The 24,467-nt window shown below is 47.7% G+C and overlaps 1 protein-coding gene across 2 annotated transcripts in view; it reads left to right on the top strand.

Annotated features, from left to right (window-relative positions):
* Positions 1-24,467, top strand: part of CADM4 (cell adhesion molecule 4) — a 1,180,582-nt gene that overhangs the window by 1,064,947 nt on the left and 91,168 nt on the right. For both annotated transcript variants that reach the window (XM_078655589.1, XM_078655590.1), the window contains exon 6: positions 11,049-11,139. In XM_078655589.1, the coding sequence (XP_078511715.1) occupies positions 11,049-11,139 (91 nt within the window). The remainder of the gene's footprint in view (positions 1-11,048; positions 11,140-24,467) is intronic.

The following is a 24,467-nucleotide window of genomic DNA, read 5'->3' as shown; positions in this document are numbered from 1 at the left end:
AGGAACTGTATTGAAAGGACATTTGGCCTGCTCAAGAGCAGGTTCCGTATACTGCACAAGACAGGTGGGGCCATGTATTACAGTCCTGCAGCGTGCTGCCGCATTGTGGCTGTCTGTGCAATGCTTCATAACATTGCAACCAAGCGCCGGATACCAGTTGACATCTCAGGCAGTGAATCTGAGGGGGACGACCGGCCACCAGCACATGCGCACCATGCACGCGGGGAGAACCCAGCTGAAGGCCACAGACGTCGCAACCACATCACAGCTAACAATTTCTAGCCCACCCCCTTCCCCCACCCCACATATCACAATTGCATGCAAACTGTAATGATTACACAAGGCGTATGTGTGCACCAAAATAAATGTATTTGTTTGAATCACAAAAAAATAAATGGGTGTTCGTAATAACTATATACAAAAAGCAGTATTCATGCATACTGCATGGGACGCTACATTGCAGGCTTAAGTTCAGCCTGCGTCTGTGTCCCTGTCACAATGTCATTGCCGTCTCCGGCGCACAAGTTGCTGGCGCCTGGGAGCCTCTTCCTCTTCCTGGGCAGCTGGAGGTGGGGCAGCCCTTGCGCTGCGCCTAGGTGGGGGGGCCTGCGTGGCAGAGTGGCTGCTGACACTAGAGGCACCCTCACTAGCATCATCACCCCCCACAATTGCCGGAATCACAGGTGCGTGCAGTGCGGTGACCGCGGTTGTCAAGTGCTCCAGCACCCGGGTGATATCTTCGCAGCACTGGACGAGTTGGTGCTGCTGGGTTAAGGAGCGGCGCGCAAGCAGGGTGGTGGCATTTGCCGAGGCATAATTTGAGCGGCTGTAGGTGGACAGCCGGCTCAGCAACTGGTGGTGGCGCCTGCTAGCAACACTTCGGTGCTTCACCAGCGCAGCAGTGTTATGTTCCATAGCCGTCGTCATGCGGTCAATGGCCGCCGTCATGCGGTCCACCCTGTCGCCCACTCCCGCAACATTGCGGCCGATCTTCTGCAGCTGGAGCTGGATGGCTCCCTGCTGCTGCGACTGGCGCTGGTGTAAACGCAGCATGCGCCGCTCCACACTCATGCATGCGTGGAAGTGGCCATTGCCCCTCCTGGTGGTCGGCCGCTGTGTAGCCGATGTGGCTGGCCCAGATGGTGGTGGACGAGCCGCAGGTCTTGCAGCAGCTGGTGTTGCAGGTGCGGCAGGTGTGGTGGGTGGCCTGGCCTTGGCAGCCGGTGGGCCTGAGGCGGATGCGGCAGGTGTGGTGGGTGGCCTGGCCTTGGCAGCCGGTGGGCCTGAGGCGGATGCGGCAGGTGTGGTGGGTGGCCTGGCCTTGGCAGCCGGTGGGCCTGAGGCGGATGCAGCAGGCAAGGTGGGTGGCCTGGCCTTGGCAGCCGGTGGGCCTGAGGCGGATGCTGCAGGCAAGGTGGGTGGCCTGGCTGCTGGTGTTGGCGCTGGCGCAGGGGCTGGTGGCTGGGTGGCAGGTAGGGATTCCTCCTCCTGGGCCTCCTCGTCGATCAGCAGCCTCTCACTGTCGCTGCTATCTCCTGCACCTGTGAGGGTAAGTGGATACTCATTAGGTGCATGTGACTGACAGACGTGCAGATGTTACATGCATGCTGGGTGTCATTCCCTGGGTGGCTGTGTATTTGCGCACTTTGGAACCTTTCGGGCCGCATTGTGGTAGTACTACATTGTGGACATACTACGTCTCCCACAATGCTTCAGGGCATTTCCTGATGCACGGCATGACTAAGGGCCAATGAGTGAGCCTATTTGGTCATGGGCGGTCATAGGGACAGGGTCGCAGTCGCATGCCACTTACCTTGGGTGTCTTGGGTGGGGCGGGAGGAGTCCAGAGGGGTGACGCCAACACACGCCTCCCTCTCCAACGTGTCCTCTACCCGGTCCTCCAGGGGGGTGTTGGGTGGGACAGTCGGGCCACCTCCTCCGGTGCCTGATGCCTCACCAAGGCGCTCCGCAACCCTCTCCTTGGCACGCCCTCGGAGGTCGTACCACCGCTTCTTTAATTCCTCAAGGGACCTGTCCACAACTCCCACAGAGTTCACACTTGCCGCAATCCCCACCCAGATCCTCCTCTTCTCCTGCTCCGGGACCCTCCGGGAGTTTGCACCAAACAGCTGGTCGTGGTTGGCCACCACACCCTCTATGAGGTTCTCCAGCTCCTGTTCCGAAAATTTCAATTTGCGCTTTCGGCCAGCGCTGTTGCTGGGTCCTGCCTGCGGGTCCTCTGCCATAGCGGTCGCTATTTCGGCGGGGTCGGGATGCGCAAACGACGGGTTGGTGGCAGCTTTCCGTCGTGGACAGTCGACTGTTAGCGTCACTGTGGTGTTTGGGGGTGGGATTTGGCAGCTTCCTGGTTGTGATGTCATCACGGTGCTCGGAATGCGTCTTCCCGTTTTCCTGATCCCGCGAGAATGCGACTCGCAATCCCGTGCAATCGGGATTGCGAGCGCAATCTCGTGCGATCGGGATTGCGAGTCGCAATCCCGATCGCAGGTAGCCGGAAATAGCGATTATTCTGCGTTTTTGGTGGGTCGCTAACGGCTTTAGCGCCCGCATGCGAGTCGCTATTTTTTCTAAGAAAAGTACATGAATGCCGTTTTGCGTTTCCTCAATAGCAAGTCGCTATTGATCGCTATTAGGGACACGCAAAACGGCCCGTACATGAATCAGGCTGTAAGGGCCATATGTAGGTAATCTCTATTTACCTATTCTTAAATACCGAATTATACCGATTCGGTGTTTAAGAATCGGTAAATAGTATGTAGGTAATAATTCGGTAAATTTTACTGAATCGGTAATATTCAGTATTACCGATTCGATACTTCACATTCCTTCCTATGGGCCTGGAGGCCCATAGGAATGAATTGGACACCATTCACTATTACCGATTCGGTAAATACCGAATCGGTAATAGGGGGAATATATTCACGGGTGGTAGGGTGTCACATTGACACCCTGTTGCACCCCTGAATCGTGCATGTGTGCACTACTACATTTACATTTACATTTATATGTGGCTCACATACATGCCCTAAGGGCCCTAAGAGCATGCATGTCTGCCACATGGCACTGAATAAAAAGCAAAAAATTGCCTTTTCAAAGGTATTCGGTATTTACCACCAACTTGTAGTTGGTGGTAAATAACGAATCCTGAATGCAAAAATGCACTCCTACATAGGTTTGAAGGATTCAGTAATTTACCGGATCGGTATTCTAAGAATTCGGTAATTTCAATCAATCAATCAATCAATGACACTTATAGAGCGCGCTACATACCCGTAGGGTCTCAAGGCGCTGGGGGGGGGGGGTGCCGCTACTGCTCGAACAGCCAGGTCTTCAGCTTCTTCCTGAAGGAGAGGTGGTCTTGGGTCAGGCGCAGGTCGGTCGGGAGGGAGTTCCAGGTCTTGGCGGCCAGGTAGGAGAAGGACCTTCCTCCTGTAGTCGCTCTTCGGATGCGGGGGACGGCGGCGAGGGCGTGGTTGGCTGATCGGAGGTGGCGTTTGGGAGCGTAGAAGTTGATCCGGCTGTTGAGGTAGCTCGGGCCTTGGTCGTGTAGGGCTTTGTGTGCGTGGGTGAGGAGGCGGAAGGTGATTCTTTTGTTGACGGGGAGCCAGTGAAGGTCTCTCAGGTGTCCGGTGATGTGGCTGGTTCGTGGGATGTCGAGGATGAGTCTGGCTGAGGCGTTCTGGATCCGCTGGAGTCTCTTCTGGGTCTTGGCGGTGGTACCGGCGTAGAGGGCGTTGCCGTAGTCCAGTCGGCTGGTGACGAGGGCCTGGGTGACGGTCTTCCTGGTCTCGGTGGGGATCCACCAGAAGATCTTCCGTAGCATGCGTAGGATGTTGAAGCAAGCCGAGGAGACGTTGTTGACTTGCCTGGTCATGGAGAGGGAGGAGTCCAGGATGAAGCCCAGGTTGCGTGCATGGTCTGTCGGTTTGGGTGCGGTGCCCAGGGCGGGAGGCCACCAGGAGTCGTCCCAGGCGGAGGGTGAAGAGCCCAGGATGAGGACCTCCGTCTTGTCAGAGTTCAGTTTCAGGCGGCTGGTCGTCATCCACTCGGCTACCTCTTTCATCCCTTCGTGCAGGTTGGCTCTGGCGGAGGCGGGGTCGTTGGTCAGGGAGAGGATCAGCTGGGTGTCGTCGGCGTAGGAGATTATGCTGAGGTTGTGTTTGCGTACGATGGCCGCGAGGGGGCTCATGTAGAATTTACTGATTCCTTAAATTACCGATTCGCTAAATTACCGAATCCTTGAAACCTGCCTCCTACATCTCAAATCCCTAAATAATGGTGAAATGTACCGAATTTCACCATTACCGACCGGTATTGCCCCACCTACATATGGCCCTAAAAGAGGTGTCTACAGACGCACTTCAGAACCATGGATAGCGCCACGGGTCCTGCCAATGAAGGGAGGGGAGAGGCCTTCAGCACCACGGACAGATCTACAGGTACTGCCACTGAAAGAGCTGTCCACAGACACGCTTCAGCACCATGGATAGCGCCGCAGGTATTGCCACTGATGGAGGGTCGGACTTCAGCACCACGGACAGCACCAGATGGCGCCGCCTCTCCAATGACTGACTCTAGCATCCCTCCACCAGGCAGCGTTGGTCGCGGTGTTGTCTAGCTCTTGTCCGTCTCCCCTGTGGTTTGAGCAGGTAGCTTCAAAAGAACATCTAACTGGACCACCCTTGATCCACGTGATGCTGCGCTCCTGGGTAGCCCTGCTCCCAATAGACTGACAATTAGTGCTATAACTTCGCCGTCGAAGGTGAAGCCGGAGTCCCAGGAGTTTGGATGGTCTTTGACTGTATTACTGAGTGCTTGTGTTTCAAGGGCACTCGAGCCTTTCCACCTCTGGGGTTCACGAATGTGACCAGTGATGGATTTGGCCAGTACACCACAGATTTAGCCCACACAATGCCCACTTGGACGTCCAGGTCTGCACAGTCGACATTTTTTAAAACCACAAGCCGGCGCCACCCTGACTGTTTTAGGCACCCTAGAGTTATTTCAGCCTTAAAGCAGGCTCGGCCCCCCCTCCACCCTCCAGCAGCCAACCCAGAGAACTTCACCGTGGAACATACCATGCACACTCCAAACACAGGAGCGCACATCTGTGTTCGCCCCACCTAGCAGCCACCCCAGAGAGCCCCCCAATGGAGCACCCCATTCACACAACTAACACGGAGGCACTCAGTCCTGTTCACCCTGCCTAGCAGCCACACCAGAAGCGCCTCCATCCACGCCACGGACACCAAGTCACATAGCGTTGGTCATCCCACCCAGCAGCCACCCCAGAGATCCCCAGTGGAGCAGATCATTAATGATGCTGACACCAAGGCACACAACTCTGTGCATCCACCTAGCAGCTACCCCAGAGAGCTCCCGCCTTGGAACACCCCACCCACGCTCCAAACACAGGGGCACACAGCCCTGCTCACGCCACACAGCAGCCACCCCAAAGAGCTCCCCGTGGAACACTCCATCCACACAACAAACACCGAGGCACACAATCCTGCTCACTCCACCTAGCAGCCACACAAGAGAGCTCCCCTTTGGAAAACACCATCTAAGCTGTGAACAACAAGTCACACAGCCCTGCTCACCCCACCTAGCGACCACCCTAGAGAGTGCCTCTGTAAAGCACACCATCCATGCCACGACCGCCAAGTCACATAGCGTTGTTCATCCCACCGAGCAGCCACCCCAAAGGAATCCACTGTGGAATACACCATCCACATGCAAAACACAGGGACACACAGCCCTGCTCGCCCCACCTAGAAGACAAAGACAGTGTTTGAAATGGAAAAATAGAAGTGCAGGTACCCTGTATCAAAGTACCTGCTTGTTTCTGACAAGTGCTGGTGCTCTCCATTTAAAAGTATTACAATTTTCTTGAGCAGTGCAGTACTCTCCCTCTCAAAGAAAAAAGTGCTGTTACTCAGTACCAATGCAAAAACAACAGTTGATGGACAGAATGCAGAACAATGTCATACATTCACCCCAGTACAGAGATCTGGGCCTAAATCCATCGTTTTTTTTGCACTCCACACCACCCCAGTTCAGACATGGCCATATGCAAATCAGTCTTGACCCGGTGCATCATGGGAACAGTCCAGCCCGAACTGCTAAGCAATGTTTTTCCTGGACCGGAATCAAGCATCCTAGGACCAGTTTCTTGTTTATCAGCCGTCATCAGCTTGGATAGCTTGACTCCAGTGGTGTGGAGAGCGTGGGACTCACATCTGAGCATACCCCTCCCACTCGGGGTGACAAATGCAAAAACAACAGTTGATGGACAGAATGCAGAACAATGTCATACATTCACCCCAGTATAGGGATCTGGGCCTAAATCCATCGCTTTTTGCCTTACTCAGTACCAGGTAGTACCGGCCCATTTAAAGCACTGTTTTCAGAGAGCTCACCTTTGAAATACACCATCCACACCACGAACACCAAGTCACATAGCGCTGGGCAGCCAACCCTAAGAGCTTCGCCGTGGAACAAGCTTTCAAGCTGCCAATGCTGGATCACACAGCGGTGCTCACCTCACCCAGAAGCCACCCTTGAGAGCCCCCCCACACAAACAAACCCTCCATGCCATGAACACAGAGCCACACAGCTCTGGGCACCCCACCAAGCAGCCCCCCTTGAGAGCTTCTTGGCGGTATACACACAGCCGTGTGTTTACCCCACCCAGCAGCCAGCCTAGAGAGCTCCTCCGTGGAACACACTATTCATGCCACAAAGACTGAGCTAAACAGCTCTGCCCACTCCACTCAGCGGCTCATGGGGCCGTATTACACAAGTGCTCACAGGGTGCTACAGGTGTTTGTGTCTGCTTTATGCACCCCAGGGGCACTTTTATATTACAAATAGGGCCACAGACACTTGGGTGGCCCTTCCTATAACACAGATAGCACAAACAGCGCCAGTGCTATCATTAGAGGGCCCCATGCTAATGAGTAATCACTTTGCCTCTGCGCCCGCGCTGTATTATCGACGTGGGCGCAGAGGCAAAAATGCATTTAAAAGAAGCACTGAAAGTGCACCACAAAAAATGCCTTAGAAATGCAGCCCTCTAAAGTAGGCCTGGGCGGCAAATTCCGTTCCACTCGCGGAATTTGCGGAACTTGGGTAATTTTGCGTCCGCGGAGAACGCAAAATTGCACAAAATTCTGCGTTCCGCGACTTCGCGAAATTTTTTGCTTGTTCACGTTTTCAAAATGCGTGTTTGCGAGATATTTCCTCACGAGCACGCAAACAGCAATTGCAAATAGGACAAGAGCATCGCGAACAAGCAATTCCGCGTATTTACGGAATTTCTGCGTGTTTGCGGAGATTTTTTACCATTTTGCGGAGATTTGCGTAACGTGATTACGCATATTCCGCCCACCCCTAATTAGGAGTTGGGTGGTGGTGCCTGCAAGATGGGGAGCCATTTGAAGATTCTTGGGAATGTGCAGAGGGTGTGGAAGTAGGCAGAGGAGACTGCATTGATCTGCCCTTTCATGGTGAGCTTACTGTCCAGGATGATGCGCAGAGGCAAAAATGCATTTAAAAGAAGCACTGAAAGTGCACCACAAAAAATGCCTTCAAAATGCAGCCCTCTAAAGTAGGCCTGGGCGGCAAATTCCGTTCCGCTCGCGGAATTTGGGTAATTTTGCGTTCCGCGGAGAACGTGAAATTGCCCAAAATTCTACGTTCCGCGACTTCGTGGAATTTTTGCTTGTTCACGTTCTCAAATACGTGTTCGTGAGATATTTCCCCCAAGCATGCAAACAGCGATTGCGAACAGTAAAAAAGCATCACGAACAAGCAATTCTGCGTGTTCGTGGAGATTTTTTACCATTTTGCGGAAATTTGCGTAACACAATTACACAAATTCCGCCCACCCCTACTCTAAATGTATAAAAGGGCGTCCCATGGACCTCGCAGACATTCCCTTGCAGGTGGGTGCAGTCACTCACTGCACCCGCCTGCAGGGGGATCTCCAATCCTTTTAAGAATGCAGGCTGGTTGCCGCCTGCACAGAGAAACATGGAGCAGCTTTAAAACAGCTGCTCCGTATTCCTCTTGTAGGTGCTGCCCTGTGAGCATTGCAAGCTCCTGGCTGCCCTAATGGTGGCGTCTTCCTACTGATAGGGAACACTTTCCATGTTTGCACCCGGCACACCTGCTTTAAAGTGCGCTATGGCACAAACATGGAAAGTGCGCCCTGTCTGTAATATGGGCCATGCATCATCCTGGCACCAATAGTGACCACTTGTTAATCATCTTGAAAGGTTCTTTCCCAGGCCAGCTTATAAATGTGTGTGACTACCCACCCAGACATAAATTGTAGTCAGTGCTTAGTTTGTAAAAGAATGAGTGTCGGCTCCCAAAGTTCTGCTCAGATATTCATGGCTTAAGGTATTAAAAGCTGTTGTGCCGAATACCAAGAATGCATAGTTTTTAATCCACCATATACTTCTTTAATCAACAAGCAGACAATCCCTGCTCCTTTATCTCACTCCTGCTTTCTCTTTGTGATTTTTTTCAGTCGCTCTCTTCCTCCCTTTTCCCCCTTGTTTGTTTTTTTATCTCTTGTTCTCAGTAAATGTCTCAGGTGGAAAAATATATGCCGGACGCCAGAAATGAGAGCCAGCTGGCCATGCTGGCAAACACCAGCTCAAACTAATTAACTCGTTTTAGTGCTGCCCGAACAAGACTGAAGTCCAGCTCCAATGAGAGATCAGGTGGACGAGGGTCCAGACATGACTCGGGGAGGGTCCAAACATAGGTGCCGGCCCTGCTCCAATGAGGGATCAAGTAGAGGAGGGTCCAAACATGACCGACAGTCCTGCTCCAATGAGAGATCAGATAGAGGTGGGTCCAAACTTGACTGACAATCCTGCTCCAATGAGAGATCAAATAGAGGAGGGTCCAAACATGACTGACAGTGCTCCTCCAATGCCAGATCTGGTAGAGGAGGGACCAAACTTGACTGACAGTGCTCCTTCAATGAGAGATCAGGGGAAGGAGGGTTCAGACATGACTGGCAGTCCTGCTCCAATAAGAGATCAGGTGGGGGGAATCCAAACATGACTGACAGTCCTGCTACAATGAGAGATCTGGTAGAGGAGGGACCAAACTTGACTGACAGTGCTCCTTCAATGAGAGATCAGGGGAAGGAGGGCCCATACATGACTGACAGTCCTACTCCAATGAGAGATCAGATAGAGGAGGGTCCAAACTTGACTAACAGTGCTCCTCCAATAAGAGAGCAGGGGAAGGAGGGTCCAGACATGACTGGCAGTCCTGCTCCAATAATAGATCAGGTGGGGGGGAGTCCAAACATGACTGACAGTGTTATCCTCCAATGAGAGATCAGGTAGAGGACGGTCCTTTAAACAGACCCTCCAGGATTTCGCGATTTCGCGGCAAACCACTTTTGTAACAATGCAGCGATTTTTACAAAAGTGCCCGCGAAATCGGCAATTTTGTAAAAAGTCCGCGATTTTTACAAAAGTGCCTAGGAATGCAGGGAAAAGGTTTATGAGGGGTCATTAGGGCTTATGTAAATAGGCATTTTGGAATCTTTATTTTTTTGGGTTTAAGTAAAATGACTTGGGTCACTGTGTAATTTAAAATTATCTTCGGAGATTTTGGTGGTTTTGTGTGGAAGTGCATATGTAGGTGGCAGAAAAATACAATCCAACTGAAAGTCCAATGATGGGTAAAGGAAAACCGTGTCCTATCACAGTCTTTTATTTTCACTCCAGGACTTCAGCTTGCCTCCACACCTTTGAATTAATGCCCCCTCTTAGGGCATTATATACACTTAGAGCATATGAAAGTCCTACTTTTTGGGCCTGGCTGGGGATTTGAAGACTTTTATGGGGGCATAGCCTGGGTCTACTGGGTAGGAATGTTTAAGGAAATAGTGAGGTTTAGGGGTATGGAATAATTTAGGGAGATACGGAATAGTTGAAGGAGGTGGAGGAATTGGGTCATCAGAAACATTGAGTAGACTTGGGACAGAGTGAGTGCTTTGAGTGGGGTCAGGTGGTGGAATGAGGTCATAGGTTGGAATGAAGGTACAAGGAGGAATAGGGGCAGGCGTGCTGTAAGCACTTGTGTCAGAGGAGATATTAGACCTCCCAGTGTGGCAGACAGTGCAGAGAGCATATAATCCAGGATGTTAACCAGTTTAGACAGTTGTTGAGTTAGATTTGCTTTAATACACTTGGAAATTGTGGCTCGTCATCCTGTCATTCTGGGCAAGTCACTTAATCTCCCTATGCCTATAAACAATGCATGTGTTTGTGTTGTAATTGTGTAGTGTGACTGGTGCACATGTGAAGAGCTTCAATACCTTTGGGTCAAGTTGGAGCTATAATTTAAAAAACTACAGAAGAATGCACTAGGAGGTTAAAACTAAAAACAAAGTCTTAACATAAGGAAAGACACATTGATACCCACTTACTTGCTGATTTGTACAAAGTGAAACCAGAAAATGTTGATAAAATTGTGGCTTCCATGTTGAAATTGTGTGATCTTAGGCACATATTTAATTTCACTAAGGTAGGTTATGGAATGCCATTTCCTATGGGATGCTCTGCTACCAGGCCATCTTTGATGGGCTTCTCAGAACATATACTAAAGCAAAAGGAGGATTGCATTTCCTAGGAATAACAGCCTTCACCTGTGGGCTGCTTTCTCTGTTCCATATCCCAGGTTGCCTATTTCAAAGCAGAATACTCTGCTAAAGCAGTTTCCATTGATATAAGGCTGAAAATGTATGATTATGAGTAAAATAAAGTGCCGCAAAAATGCCGCTAATTTTCCATATTTGTGCCACTAAATTTCCATATTTGTGCCGGTAAATTTGCTGATCCATGCCGCTATTTCCTGGGAGGTCTGTTAACAGGAAACCTGCCAGAAATCTCTACAGAGACAGAATCTAGTTCCAACAGGCTTGACCTTGTTTTCAGTTGGTCCTTTGTGGGTAATGGCCCCGATCTCATATTTCCTTTTCTTCTTTCTCACAGATGCCCCAACGGTGAAGATCATCCCCTCACAAGCGGTCCTTCGGGAGGGGGACAACCTGGGCCTGACCTGCTCTGTGACTGGCAACCCCCGGTGAGTAACCTGGAGGCTGGGCTCACGTATCCTGATGTCATGGAACTTGATCCAGAGGGGGGGGGGGGGATTAACAAGCAATGCCACCGGCCAAGAAAGAAATACTTGAGGCAACTAATCATTGGGGGTGGGTGGTTGAGCATTAAATGAGGAGGAGAGAAGACCGCTAGTCAGAGGTTCTCACACCTGCTCACGGACCATTGACAGATTTGTAACTACCTTTACTGGTGTAAGCACATTCATTTTTTTTATTCTACTGTTCATGATGGGGGGTGTAACTTGTTCTTTTATTCAATGCTACATGCATCAGTATGCTTGGTCAGGACGACCATCTTTCTATGGAACCAGGCAGTGTGCTAGACCACGCCTGGCCAAGCAAGAACTTTGTAAATGTTTACTAATAATGATTACTGCACCCTAGCAGCCTTGTCTTATTCTCCATAGGGGCAAACATTATTTTTAACAAAAGTGTCTTGGGATCTGTAACAAGTTCTCATTTGAGTGCTGGATTTCCCAGTGTTGGTATCTGGGGATCTAAATATTGTTCCAATGTGACCTCTTTGACTTCAAGAGCTGCTCCTTCATGGCCATAACGTTCAAATAGACAGAGGAGCCTCACCAAACAGGATCCAAGCACACAAAGATACTAGCCTTTTGTACACGTGCTTCTTAAAGTCGTGTTAGTTACGCTGTCGCCAAGCGCGGTGTGCTCCGATATGGGCCCCAGCCCTTACCAAGTTTGCTGAACCTGTTCGGATCTACAAGAAGTCTGCCCTGTGACTCGCGAGGAGTCGCAATGAGTTGGGACAAGGATGGCGTCCTCCTGCCGCCATGTTTGAGATGATTAAGGTGCGGAGTGTTCACATGTGAGGGTCCTGATGACGATACTGACCTCCTAGGAGTCAACGCTTCAAATGATGGCTCAAGAACCAGGGATCAATGCCAAATGCAGACTTATGGGCAGTGCCCAAAGCCATGGAGGCCACTCTTGCTGGTATTGAGATCTAAAGAAGTTTCATGAGTAAGTGTTGGGTGTGGCCAACCTCAGGGGCCCGACTGCACGTCTATCAGTTTTTTGCAGTGAATGCCAGTGGCCCTCGCCAATTGTCACTGGCATCAACTAAGTACTAGTATAAGAGATAGAGAGTAACCCTTGATCCAAAAGGGAACTGGGTAAATTACAATATTAAGACAAAGGTGTTCCCTTGGCAATTTTATATTTATCTGTTCCCTCAACCTAAAACCATAGAGGTTTATTGTCAATAAACCTCTATGGTTTTATAATTTTGTGGTTGTATAACAATGTTTTTTATGTGAAGTTGTATATTGGCATTAAGTACTGTATAATATATAAAGTGTATATGCCAAGAAACTGGAATATGATGAGGTGTTGCTAAAAGCAAAGAATATCTTTCAAGTGATAAACTCAAAAGAGAATTTTTAACCTAATTGTTTTAATAAAAGTAAATGGAATGTACATTTGGATTTATTGATTTGTTTTGAATTTTATGCCTTTGTGGTTCTACTTATACGTGTGGGGTGAGAGAAAATCACACCCTGTGTGGTTAAAAAATGGAGTGAGTAACACTGACGTGAGAAGTATAAATAATTACGTTGAGCGAACAGATAAATATAAAATTACCAAGGGAACACCTTTGTCTTAATATCAACTAAGTTTTTTTCCAAAGAGAACATACTCCTGCTTTGTAACTTTCTTTTAAAAAAGTTTGAAGAGTGGGCACTTTAAACATGGTGTTCCCTTTATAACACACAGATCTCTGCAACACAGGTGGAGATTTCTACATAGAGTTGGGCGATCCTCCGCCCTCCTGGCCAACTGGTGAATCATCATCCAACAGGGTCTAAATAAGGCTCCTAAACACTAGACTAGGCTTTGGAAATGGCTACAACTGGTCCCCTCATTCAAATCGGGCAAGGAAATTGCAAAGAGGCCTCAGTTGCCCGTCTCTGTCTGCGCCTGCAGCTAAGATAGGAGTGCTTGTCTTACTGCCTTTGGGCCTTTCCTCTGGGACCACCTCATGGTCATAAATGAGTGGGGATGGTTACAGGGTAAGGTGGAGAAAACCTGTGGACCTACTTGCACCTACCGTGTGCAAGCGGGTGTCATAGATGCAGCTGAGCCATAACTCGTGAGCTGGGGACTCTACGGGGTCTGCCGTGCACATCGCGTGGCACTAGACAGCTTCTGGTGCATGCCCTAAGCCATAGCTTCAGAGTGGTCATTAGTGTGTTACACCCCCCTCTAATTAAAGTATTACCTAGTAAATAGTTGGGTGCAGGTGCTTTGAGTCGGGTATGGTAAGGTGTTTGTCAGATTTCACTTGGGAATTTTATACATACACAGACATAAGCACACACACTCCTGTCTGTTTTAAAGGTCTTAAAAATGGTTATTTTTCAAAATATTTCGTTTTAAGTACCCCTGACAGTCTGCACCCCTCTCCCTTCCTACTGCTCCTTAAGCCCTCCCGCCCTGGTTGTTGTATAATGTATTCAACCCCACCGCAGCAGGCAAAATCCCTAGCACCTTGAGACCCTCGTGGGTGACTTGCAGCACTCTATAAATGTATGATTGATTGATTTATCGATTGAACCAGCATGATTATTGAGAAATTTGAAGCTCATCCCCCCCAGCTCCCCCAATCTTACTGGCCAAGCTGCCTGTGCCATACGTCACAGAGATCACAACCACGTCAGGAACTCCACAGCCCCTAGAGATTGCGCCCTGGGCTTAGCGACCTTTCTTGTGTTTGTTGGCATCGTGCCCAGGGTATTGACTATCAGTGGCTTGAGAGCAAAGGTGTGGGGGCTCTGCTTGTCTGCTTTCTGTGTGTCTTTAATAATTTTACCTGCAGAAATACCCTCTTCTTTTACACGTTTGTGATTGGTCAGCATATTCACAATCAGAGTAAATCCTTTTATTGATTTTTTTTATGCTACAACAATGCCAGAGAACCTTTCCATTTACTGTTGAGCACTGATTTGCATTAAGCCCCAGCAGGGTGCCATGCTGACAGCTGTGTGTGCTGTGACGTGGTATCGATCGCTTTGTAAATGGGAACCTTGGCCTAAATGTCTGCTACATCCCCCCCTTGTACCAGCGATGCAATCGATGTTCCCTGTTACAGCAAACTGTCACCGCGTCAAAGATAATCACTGTGTGAGGACCTGTGTGAGGGGCCGCTGTGGTTTCATTGCACGAGTGTTGCATGGCGACGGCAGGGAGCACGTCCGAGAGGAACTGGGCGGTCCCGGGGTGAAGTGGGCTCGGGTACGGAGGCGAGGGCGCTTTGTGTTGGGTGCGGAACTATAGAATAGAATATGCTCTTATATAGCGCATGGCGACCCGAAAGTATCCCAGTGCTGCGGACGTGCGTCAGGGAGCAGATGGCGTTTTTAAGGGAAAAGCCACGTCTTCAATTGTTTTTGGAACGCAAAGTGGTTGGTTTCCTGACGGATGAGGAAGGGCAGGGAGTTCCATAGTCTGGCTGCATTGGTGGAGAAGAGGCGCCCTCCGGTGCGGGACCTCCTGATTCTAGGGACCTCCGCTAGAAGTAGATCATTAGAGTGAAGGCTCCTGCTTGCTCTGTAGGGTTTAATAAGGTTGGTGAAAATAGGGGGGCCTGTGCCCTTCATATTTTTGTGAGCGATGCAGAGAGCTTTGAAGTGTATTCACTCTTGTATCGGGAGCCAGTGGAGAGTTTTTAAGGCCGGTTTAGCTGAGGAGCGGGTGTTAGTGCCTGTAAGGTCTATCGCCTAGGTCCATGGTTTTGAAAGGTGCACAGGTAAAGCAGTCCCGACCTAGACAAGTGCACACCTGTAAAGGTGAATACTGGAAAAGGGTCACACCTGGAAAGACCTCGGTGCTCAAATGTTATTGTGGTCTTCACTAGGCCCATGTTTTAAAGGTCCACACCTGGAAAGGCCTCTGCGGTCACATGAAGTGTTATAGGTCCACGTTAAAGGCCGATACCTGGAAAGATCGGGGTGTTTCACGTCTTAGCATGGCTTACTGACCGTCTTTGGAGCGTGTTTCGGGTGGTTATGTTGGCGCCTTGAGACACTCACGGGTAAGTAGTGCGCTTTACAAGTACTCTGATTGGTTTATTGATTGTTCTCCTAGACGGAATCACTGTTGGCCTGTGGAGCATGTGTGGAACCAACTGGCTGGTCATGTCTCACGGCTCGCTGTTTATCTTGTCTGAAGCATCTTTTCGATACATGGGTGGTTCCATTTCCGTATGGAATAGATAACCGTATGGATCATGTCCGACAGGGTCAGTCCACTGTCGAGTGCGTTACTAAACGGTGTCACTCATGGCCGATTGTTTATGAACCATGGAGAGTCAATCCTTCTTTGCCCCAAAAAATGAAGAAAATGTAGGTTAATGACGTGTTAGCACAGGACGCTCTTTCTGCATTGGAACATGTCTGAGAAGGTCATTCCTAGCATATCTCGTTTTTCTGTATGTCTGAAACAGAGAAAGTGTAACACGGCCCTGCATCAGTGTGAAACATGCCAGGAACAGACAGAATGGTCCCATCTTAACAAATGTTACTTTTGTAGGTCTGGCTTTCCAGTGCTGCCTTTGTGTGACCTTATGTGATCAACAGGAAAAGAGCTTTTAAGAAGCTGTTCTTGGACAGTGGTTGTAGCCCCGCCCCACGTTCATCTTCCTTCCTAGAGCAATTGATGGGTCAGATGTTGTGTACATCCGGTGAAAAAAGAGTGCCTGCCCTGCCCTTTATGCCTTGTTGGAAATCTTGCACTTCGCGCAGTAGGACTCAGTTGGAGATAAACCAATGATACCACATGTTAGATGAAATAAGTCCAATCCATTTATCATGAAAAGTTATGACAAAGGCAGTAGGCCTGACTTGTTTAATGTGAGATACATATTTTGATACCAATAGGCCTTTAAGCGTGGCTTGTTTTCATAAAGTGCTCAAGACTGTAGTGTTGTTGTCCCATGGAATCTCACAAATGATTAGAGTAAGCAAGGGCTCCCCCGACAAACCCTGGGAGTAGAGGATTTGCCCTGTGATGGTCCTTGTAAGGCTGTCGGAGGAGTTGTAGTTTGCTTTGCCGACTGGAAGTTGTACATATGTCATGTTAACATTATATGCCTGATAGTTGTCTTGTAGTAAGGCTAACATTCCGTAGGCCTGCGTTGTGGTAAGGACGGCAGGTCGCCTTTTGTAAATAAGCAGCGGGAACTCTTCAAGATTGTTAATTCCTTTCTGTCCCCCAGTGCAATTCAAAACCATCTTACTTTATTCAGCTAACCTGTGTGATTAGCTCTCTGACTTCTTTTTAATGAAAACAAAACAATTTATCATCAGGTTCCCAGTCAGTGGGCACCGCCATCAACGTTGGTTGGGAGTTTTTCTTCTGGCATCTTTTGTCCAATTTTGAACCTATCTCCTCAGAGGACTCATCCTCTGTGCTGGCCAACTGTCAATCTGGTTCCACTCTCGACCAGTGTCCTCCGACATCCTCATATTAGCTAGGGGTGGGAGTAATTTGCGTGATCGCGTTACGCAAATCTCCACGAAACGGTAAAAAATTTCCGCGAATACGCAGATATTCCGCGAGCACGCGGAATCGCTTGTTCGAGATGCTTTTTTCCTGTTCGCAATTGCTGTTTGCGTGCTCGGGGGAAAATATCTCGCAAACAAACATTTTGAGAGCGCGAACAAGCAAAGAATTTCACAAAATCGCGGAACGCAGAATTTTGCACAATTTTGCATTCTCCGCGGAACGCAAAATTACCCAAATTCCGCGAGCGGAACGAAATTTACCACCCAGGCCTAATATTAGCCACTATGCTTGTTAGTCCCATTCGGAATAAGGTGAAGAATTCCTTCTTGGAGTTCGTCAAAGTGCTGAGCAGTTGGAAGCCGGACCTCCATCTCCCCCTGCTTGAAAAAAAACCACTGAACCTAAGCTGCTCAAGAACTTCAGACCAATTTCACTCCTACCAACAGTAGCAAAAATGTTGGCGAAGCTAGTCAATACACAACTCTCCCATTTTCTGGAATGAAATCATCTTTTACATGATACTTAATCAGGTTTCCATGCAGGGTTCAGCATAGAGTCCGCCTTGTTGAAGGTTTGCAGAATTCAGAAAGGGCAATCTCGATCAGAATGCGGCAGCAATAGCAGTCCTATTGGATTTATCGTCAACTTTCAATGCAGTATCTAAGTCTATTCTTTTTAACAGGCTGAGGAGAACTGAGGTCCATAGGTAGGGTTTGGCCTGGATTATTTCATATCTTGAAGGCAGGACGCAAGCATTTCCCCCCCCCTTTTTACCTAAACCACAAAACCACTTGAGTGTGGATTTCCTCACGGCTCTGCCTTTTCACTTTTTATGTGGAACCTCTTGCTAACTTTATAGAAGTTTGGGGACTGCGGGTGATTACTTATGCTGATGATACTCAGTTACTTTTGTCTTTTCAGGGTAATGATGTTTAGGCTTTTAATTCTTTAAGCTTTGCTTGAAATCTGTCGATAAGTGTATGAATGACAATTGCCTTAAATTAAACTCTGATAAAACAGAAATTCTCTTCTTTGGCACCAGTCATTTTCCAGACTCCCATAACTAGTGGCTACACAGAGTCCGGTGCTCCTCCTCGTACCATCTTCAATTCTGACAAATTTAGGCTTGTAATTGAATTCTAACCTGTCTCCTGAACTGCAGGTAAAAGCTGTATCTGCAAGCTGTTTTGCAACTCTGAAATCTCTTAGCAGGATGTTACATCTGGTAGCTGAGGTCTCCTGAAGACTATTGTCCATTCTCTGGTTACTTCCAAGTTAGAAGATGCTAACAGTCTATATCTGGGCCTAACATCCTTTTTTGTTGCATCATATGTAGATCATTTAGAATGCTGCAGCTCGTCTTATTCTAAAGATTACAGCGCACCTAGCCGTGTCTGTCTACGTCTCCCAACTGCATTGCAGGGCCGGACTGGGAACCACAACCGGCCCTGGCAAAGTGCTCGGCCGCCATTCTCGGGGTTTTGGGGGGGGGTGGACGTGCCGCCGAGCTCTTTGCCGAGGCCGGTTTTCGGACAATTTTGGTACAGGGCAGATTTCGCAGCTACGCTGCAAAAACGGCCCTGTAACAAAGACAGCCCCCAGGGGCCCAAAAACAGCCCCCACCCGTGTGGCGTACTGGGGGATTGCCCGGTGCCCGCTATGGCCAGTCCGGCTCTGCTGCATTGGCTGCCCATTGCTAAACAAATCAAATTGAAGGCACTCATTTTTGCATATGGCTCCATGTACCCAAGAAGAAGGCCTAAGCCCTACTGCCAGTGCCACTCCTTTAGATCTAATGCTCTCAAGGGTTCGCAAGACAAGGAGAGGTGGAAGATACTTTGTGTTTCTTACCGCTAAACTCTCAAACACCCTCCCGATTGCGCTTCTTCGCCCCCTCTGAATCTACATTTCATAAACATTTGAATACATTTTTTCTTTCAATAGTTAGGCTCTGTGTCTTGGGATTGGTGGTGTTTCTTGGTTTTTCCGGAACTTTTTTGCTAGCGTCAGGACACTTCTTCGGAAGCAGTTGTGCGCTTTACAATTACTAATGCATTGTATTGTTACATGGAATCTCAGAGAATCCATAGGCTTTAGAGTTTTGGTGCTGGTTACCATGCTTTGACAAAGCCCTGGAGGTTGAAGATGTGTACTGTGATAATCCTTCAAAGGTGCTCATAGGAGGTGATCTATATAGTAATTCTGTACACATTTGCATTTGTAATTGTATACATAGTATTTAGCTATGTGTGTGTTAAAACATTTTCCATTCTGGCTTAATTCGTAGCTATACATACAAGCCATGTATATATGGCGGCATCTAAAATAAATATATAAAAGATAACACTTACTTGATGGTCTGTGTCCATGTGCGACGAGAAAGAACTGAAAGTGCCTGCGGAGATTGCGATATATATATATATATATATATATATATATATATATATGTGTGTGTGCGCGCGCGCGCAATGGAAATTAAAAGTCACAAAAATACAACAAATATGAACCAGGAGGCAATTATGTCTTCACTATCACAAACATGCACGCACATGCACCTACCCTGACCCTGAGACAGTGAACTGTTTCACCAACCAAAACATGCCCCACTGTTACAAGTACCTGCTTTTTTTTACAAAATAAGTTCCCTCCTATCACATGAGCACCAAATAGCAAAACAACCTGACACCTGAGAAGCCAAAATCCAGGACATTTCCAAAGACAACCATGCATTTCTAAAGACGATTCCAAACACACCAATAGTCCTACTTTTAGCCCATTTTGCTACATTGATTTTTCATACACTTCTAATTTACAGGATTATAGTGGGACATTTAATAGGCACAGGCACTAAAATAAAAGAGGCCCCCATTAGTGAATTAGATACCCAAAAAAGAGTCCCATGTTTGCACATCAGGACAGTGTTGTACTTGTACAGACAGCTGTGTAGGTGTTTTGCAAGGTATGGAAGACTGCATGGATTTGAGCTTGCTGCAGGCAATGTTTGTTTTAATATCAGAAAAATCAACAGTAAAAAAAGGCCCATCAGACCATAAAAAAGTCCCACAAATTATAAAGAAAATAGTCCTATGCACTGTAGTTGGGCCAGCCCAACCCTGCTTAACGTAGCTGGTTCCTGCAGCCATCACAGTGTCCCACCGTCAAGGTTCTGGTGGCAGCCTAACAACTCTAGAGGGCCCAACAATGAACAGAAAGAAATACCAATATGCGTACTTATCATAATACCTGTCACAAGCCACAGGGGCTCTGATCTACAATGCATTATGGGAATTTCAATTTACATATGAATTCGCCTTCACAAAAAAACACCAGCGAAATGTCTTGATTGCATGGCTCGTCTTGACTTTACGCAGTGCATCTCCTCCTGCCCACAATGGGGGTTATATCTCGCGCATAATTATTGGAAGGGATTCATCACTAGGAGACATTAATTTAACTTTCTTCCTAGTCTTATCTCGCAAATGTAACTTTTTTGTTAAATTGCCTTATCATATAATTAGAGGAGTCAAGAGTTACCTATTAATATCGCAAAAAAATGGAACGAAGGAAAAATTATGCTTACAAAGCGCGCCCCATCCTAGAATAAGCAGCCGGCAACTCTATAGAGTTACAGATTTCTTGTCAACTGGAGAAATTAGAAAATGTTCTTCAAATCTACAGTAAAACCGGCTCACAAAGCACCAGATTCTGGATTACAACATGTCTCACCCTTGATCACAGATCTCAACATTTTAAATCAATTCTCTCCAACTGGTGGTCAATTGCCACTATAATAAGGGGATAAAAGAAAAGGACACAAAAGGGACATTGCAACCCTCAGAGCAAGGTCATAGCAATGGGCAGAGCTCCATATTAGGCAAATACCATTACCAGCACTCCTAACATGGCAAGGGAACTATTCCGGACAGTGGTTACACCAAGGTCTCCTTTTGTTGAAGGTACATCCTGATGCGTCACACATAACATGACTAAAATGACAGACTTTCCTCTATTGGGGTAGGTAATATAAGAACAAACATCTCAAGGACCAATTAGAGCCTGATTTAGATCTTGACGGACAGGTTACTCCATCACAATGGTGATGGATATCCCAACTGCCGAAATATAAATTTCATGGGATATAGTGGGATTTATATTTTGGGTGACGGAATCACTGGTGTGGCGGAGTAACCTGTACGCCAAAATCCAAATCAGGCCCTTAACACTTTCCGTGCTCATGACAAGCTCAGCTCGTCATGAGGGACGGTTGCGCTGTGCTCATGACGAGCTGAGCTCGTCATAACTGCCGCAACGCTCGCAAGCGCTGTGCTGAACGTTAGAAAACGGGCGTGGTCATGACGAGCTCAGCTCGTCATGAGCACATCGCCACCATGCAGCGTGACGAGCCAAGCTCGTCACAAGCATGGCGGCGTTGCGCGCGGCCCCCCTCCCCCCGCACCGCAGGTGAATAAGCCCCACAGCAAAGGGGTTAATCTGATGTTTCCTTCCCTGATTCCTCCCCCAGGTGGCAGACGCCTCTGCAGTGCTACCACCCTGCATTTCCCTCGGATTTCAGTTTTTAGGAATGTCTCATTTAATAAGTTCCCTGGGTGTCTGTTGGGGGGGGGGGGCTCATAGACTGCAGCCTCAGCCCCTTGGGATCGAAAGAAATTGGTTTTTCAACATTGCTTCTTGTTTGTGGAGTGTTTTGCTGAGGAACAAGTACAAGGATCCATGTATCTCCACCACCCTGGACTTCCAGGTCTCCAGCCTGTGGCCGGTGTTGGGGAAGGAGAGCAACACGCACGTCCCACCTTCTAGATTCTTCTGAACCAACTTCTCCAATGAGTAGCTCTCCTGTGTGGGGCCCGGCATGCTAAATTAGAAGCGTTCACTCTGTTGAATCAATATATATATATGTTTAGTGAAATTTGTAAGTGTGTATTCGAGAAGAAAATGTGTGAATTTTCAGAACTCATATTCTGGTGTTTGGAGAAAAATTGTTGAATTTCCCAAATATATGTAAAGATGACGGTTGTGTGATGGAACAACTACCACTTGAACAACTACAGTCTAAACAACTACTTCTCAACCACTACTTAGTCTAAACCACTAAAGTTTTAACAACAACTATCTTTTACAACTACTATGCCTTTACCTCGCTTGCCTTTACCCTATTAATGTATCTATTTTACTGGTAAGTATAAACCCATGTGTATATATATATACACATGTATATATGGGTAATGGGTTTGTATGTACCTGTACAACACTCGAATTTCGTGGTAAAGGCATGCATGCTAAAGACATATGCGTTTTAAAGTGAATATTGGTAAGTATTAACACTACACACACACACACACACACACACGCGTGCGCACACACACACACGCGCGCCCGCACACACACACACACACACTTATGTTATAAAATCCCTTCCCACCCAAATAACCTACACCCTCCCCACACCTTTAAAGTTCCCTTTCCATCCAAAAACCTATACCCACCCTAAAAATATAGTTATCGCCCAAAAGCCCATACCCACCCTTAAATTACCCTTACCACCCAAAAACCCATACCCACCCAAAACCCTAAAATTACCCTTGCTACCCAAAAACCCACACCCACCCAAATCCCTAAAAAATCCCTTTCCACCCAAATAACCTACACCCACCCCACACCTTTAAAATTCCCTTTCCACCCAAAAACCTATACCCACCCTAAACCTTACAAATTCCTTTTCTACCAAAAAACCCACACCCACCCTAAACCCTAAAAATACCCTTGCAATCTCAAAAACCCATACCCACCCTAAATCCTAAAATTAACCTTGCCACTCAAAAAAAATGTCCACCCTAAAATTACCCTTGCAATCCAAAAAACCCACACCCACCCTAAATCCTAAAATTACCTCTCCCACCCAAAAACCATACCCACCTTAAACCCTAAAAATACACTTGCCCACCCAAACCGTAAAAAGTACCCTAGCCACCCAAAAACCCATACCCACCTTAAATCCCAATATTATGCTCGCCACCCAAAAACCCATACTCACCCTAAACCCTTAAAAATACACTTGCAACCCTATATATGCAATTTTGTTGTATTGAGATGGAGTGTGCATCCACTTGGAGTATACAGCTTTAAAACTACAGCGCCCAGAAGGCCGTGTGTGGCCACGCCCGAGGAGGGCAGGTGCTGGATATAAATCACATAACAAGCTGCCACTTCACCTTTCAGACATGAAGCCACTGAGGAAGAGAGTATGCTAAACTCTCGAAACGCGTTTGGCATTAAACAGATTGAAAGTATTTTCCGTTCTGAAATCTACGAGCATGTCGCAATAAAGAGGTGTTTGGATAATCAGTTCCTGTGTGGCAAGTCTAATTTGGGGTCCTGGACTGTGATGGATTTTAGCGGCCTCCCTGGTCGCGGACTTGGCCCTTCGAACTTAAAACTTCGACCTTGCTGACACCAGGATTGGGTACAGCGTTTAAGGCGGAAGGGGCAGCGCACCCTATCCAGGTATGAGTGCGAGCCCGCACCTTATTGCTACAGCCCGCACCTTATTGCTACAGGAAAGCAGCGTGGAGAGAAGGCAGGATTATTAACTTTCACCCACTTGGAATGCAATTTTGTTGTATTGAGATGGAGTGTGCATCCACTTGGAGTATACAGCTTTAAAACTACAGCGCCCAGAAGGCCGTGTGTGGCCACGCCCGAGGAGGGCAGGTGCTGGATATAAATCACATAACAAGCTGCCACTTCACCTTTCAGACATGAAGCCACTGAGGAAGAGAGTATGCTAAACTCTCGAAACGCGTTTGGCATTAAACAGATTGAAAGTATTTTCCGTTCTGAAATCTACGAGCATGTCGCAATAAAGAGGTGTTTGGATAATCAGCTCCCGTGTGGCAAGTCTAATTTGGGGTCCTGGACTGTGATGGATTTTAGTGGCCTCCCTGGTCGCGGACTTGGCCCTTCGAACTTAAAACTTCGACCTTGCTGACACCAGGATTGGGTACAGCGTTTAAGGCGGAAGGGGCAGCGCACCCTATCCAGGTATGAGTGCGAGCCCGCACCTTATTGCTACAGCCCGCACCTTATTGCTACAGGAAAGCAGCGTGGAGAGAAGGCAGGATTATTAACTTTCACCCACTTGGAATGCAATTTTGTTGTATTGAGATGGAGTGTGCGTCCACTTGGAGTATACAGCTTTAAAACTACAGCGCCCAGAAGGCCGTGTGTGGCCACGCCCGAGGAGGGCAGGTGCTGGATATAAATCACATAACAAGCTGCCACTTCACCTTTCAGACATGAAGCCACTGAGGAAGAGAGTATGCTAAACTCTCGAAACGCGTTTGGCATTAAACAGATTGAAAGTATTTTCCGTTCTAAAATCTACGAGCATGTCGCAATAAAGAGGTGTTTGGATAATCAGCTCCCGTGTGGCAAGTCTAATTTGGGGTCCTGGACTGTGATGGATATATATATATATATATATATTTACACATAATACTTACCTTTAATACTTACCAAAATACTTACATTTTAAAGTAATTTTTTTTTACGGCGAGTATGCCTTTACCTTTAGTGCATTTACTCTACAAAACCATATAAAATACAGCCTTCCATCATTTTAGCGCAATAGTAATACATCTCTCATATACAATCCAAGAGTGCCATGTCCTGGCCAGAGGTAGTTGTAAATGCATTAATGGTTAAAAGACTCATGATTCAGGTTCAGTCGTTGTCCCGTGGACACTAT

Source organism: Lissotriton helveticus, chromosome 7 (genome assembly GCF_964261635.1).
Source record: "Lissotriton helveticus chromosome 7, aLisHel1.1, whole genome shotgun sequence".
Classification (NCBI taxonomy): domain Eukaryota; kingdom Metazoa; phylum Chordata; class Amphibia; order Caudata; family Salamandridae; genus Lissotriton; species Lissotriton helveticus.
Note: the sequence above shows the minus strand (reverse complement) of the source record. Positions and strands in the feature narration are given on the sequence as shown.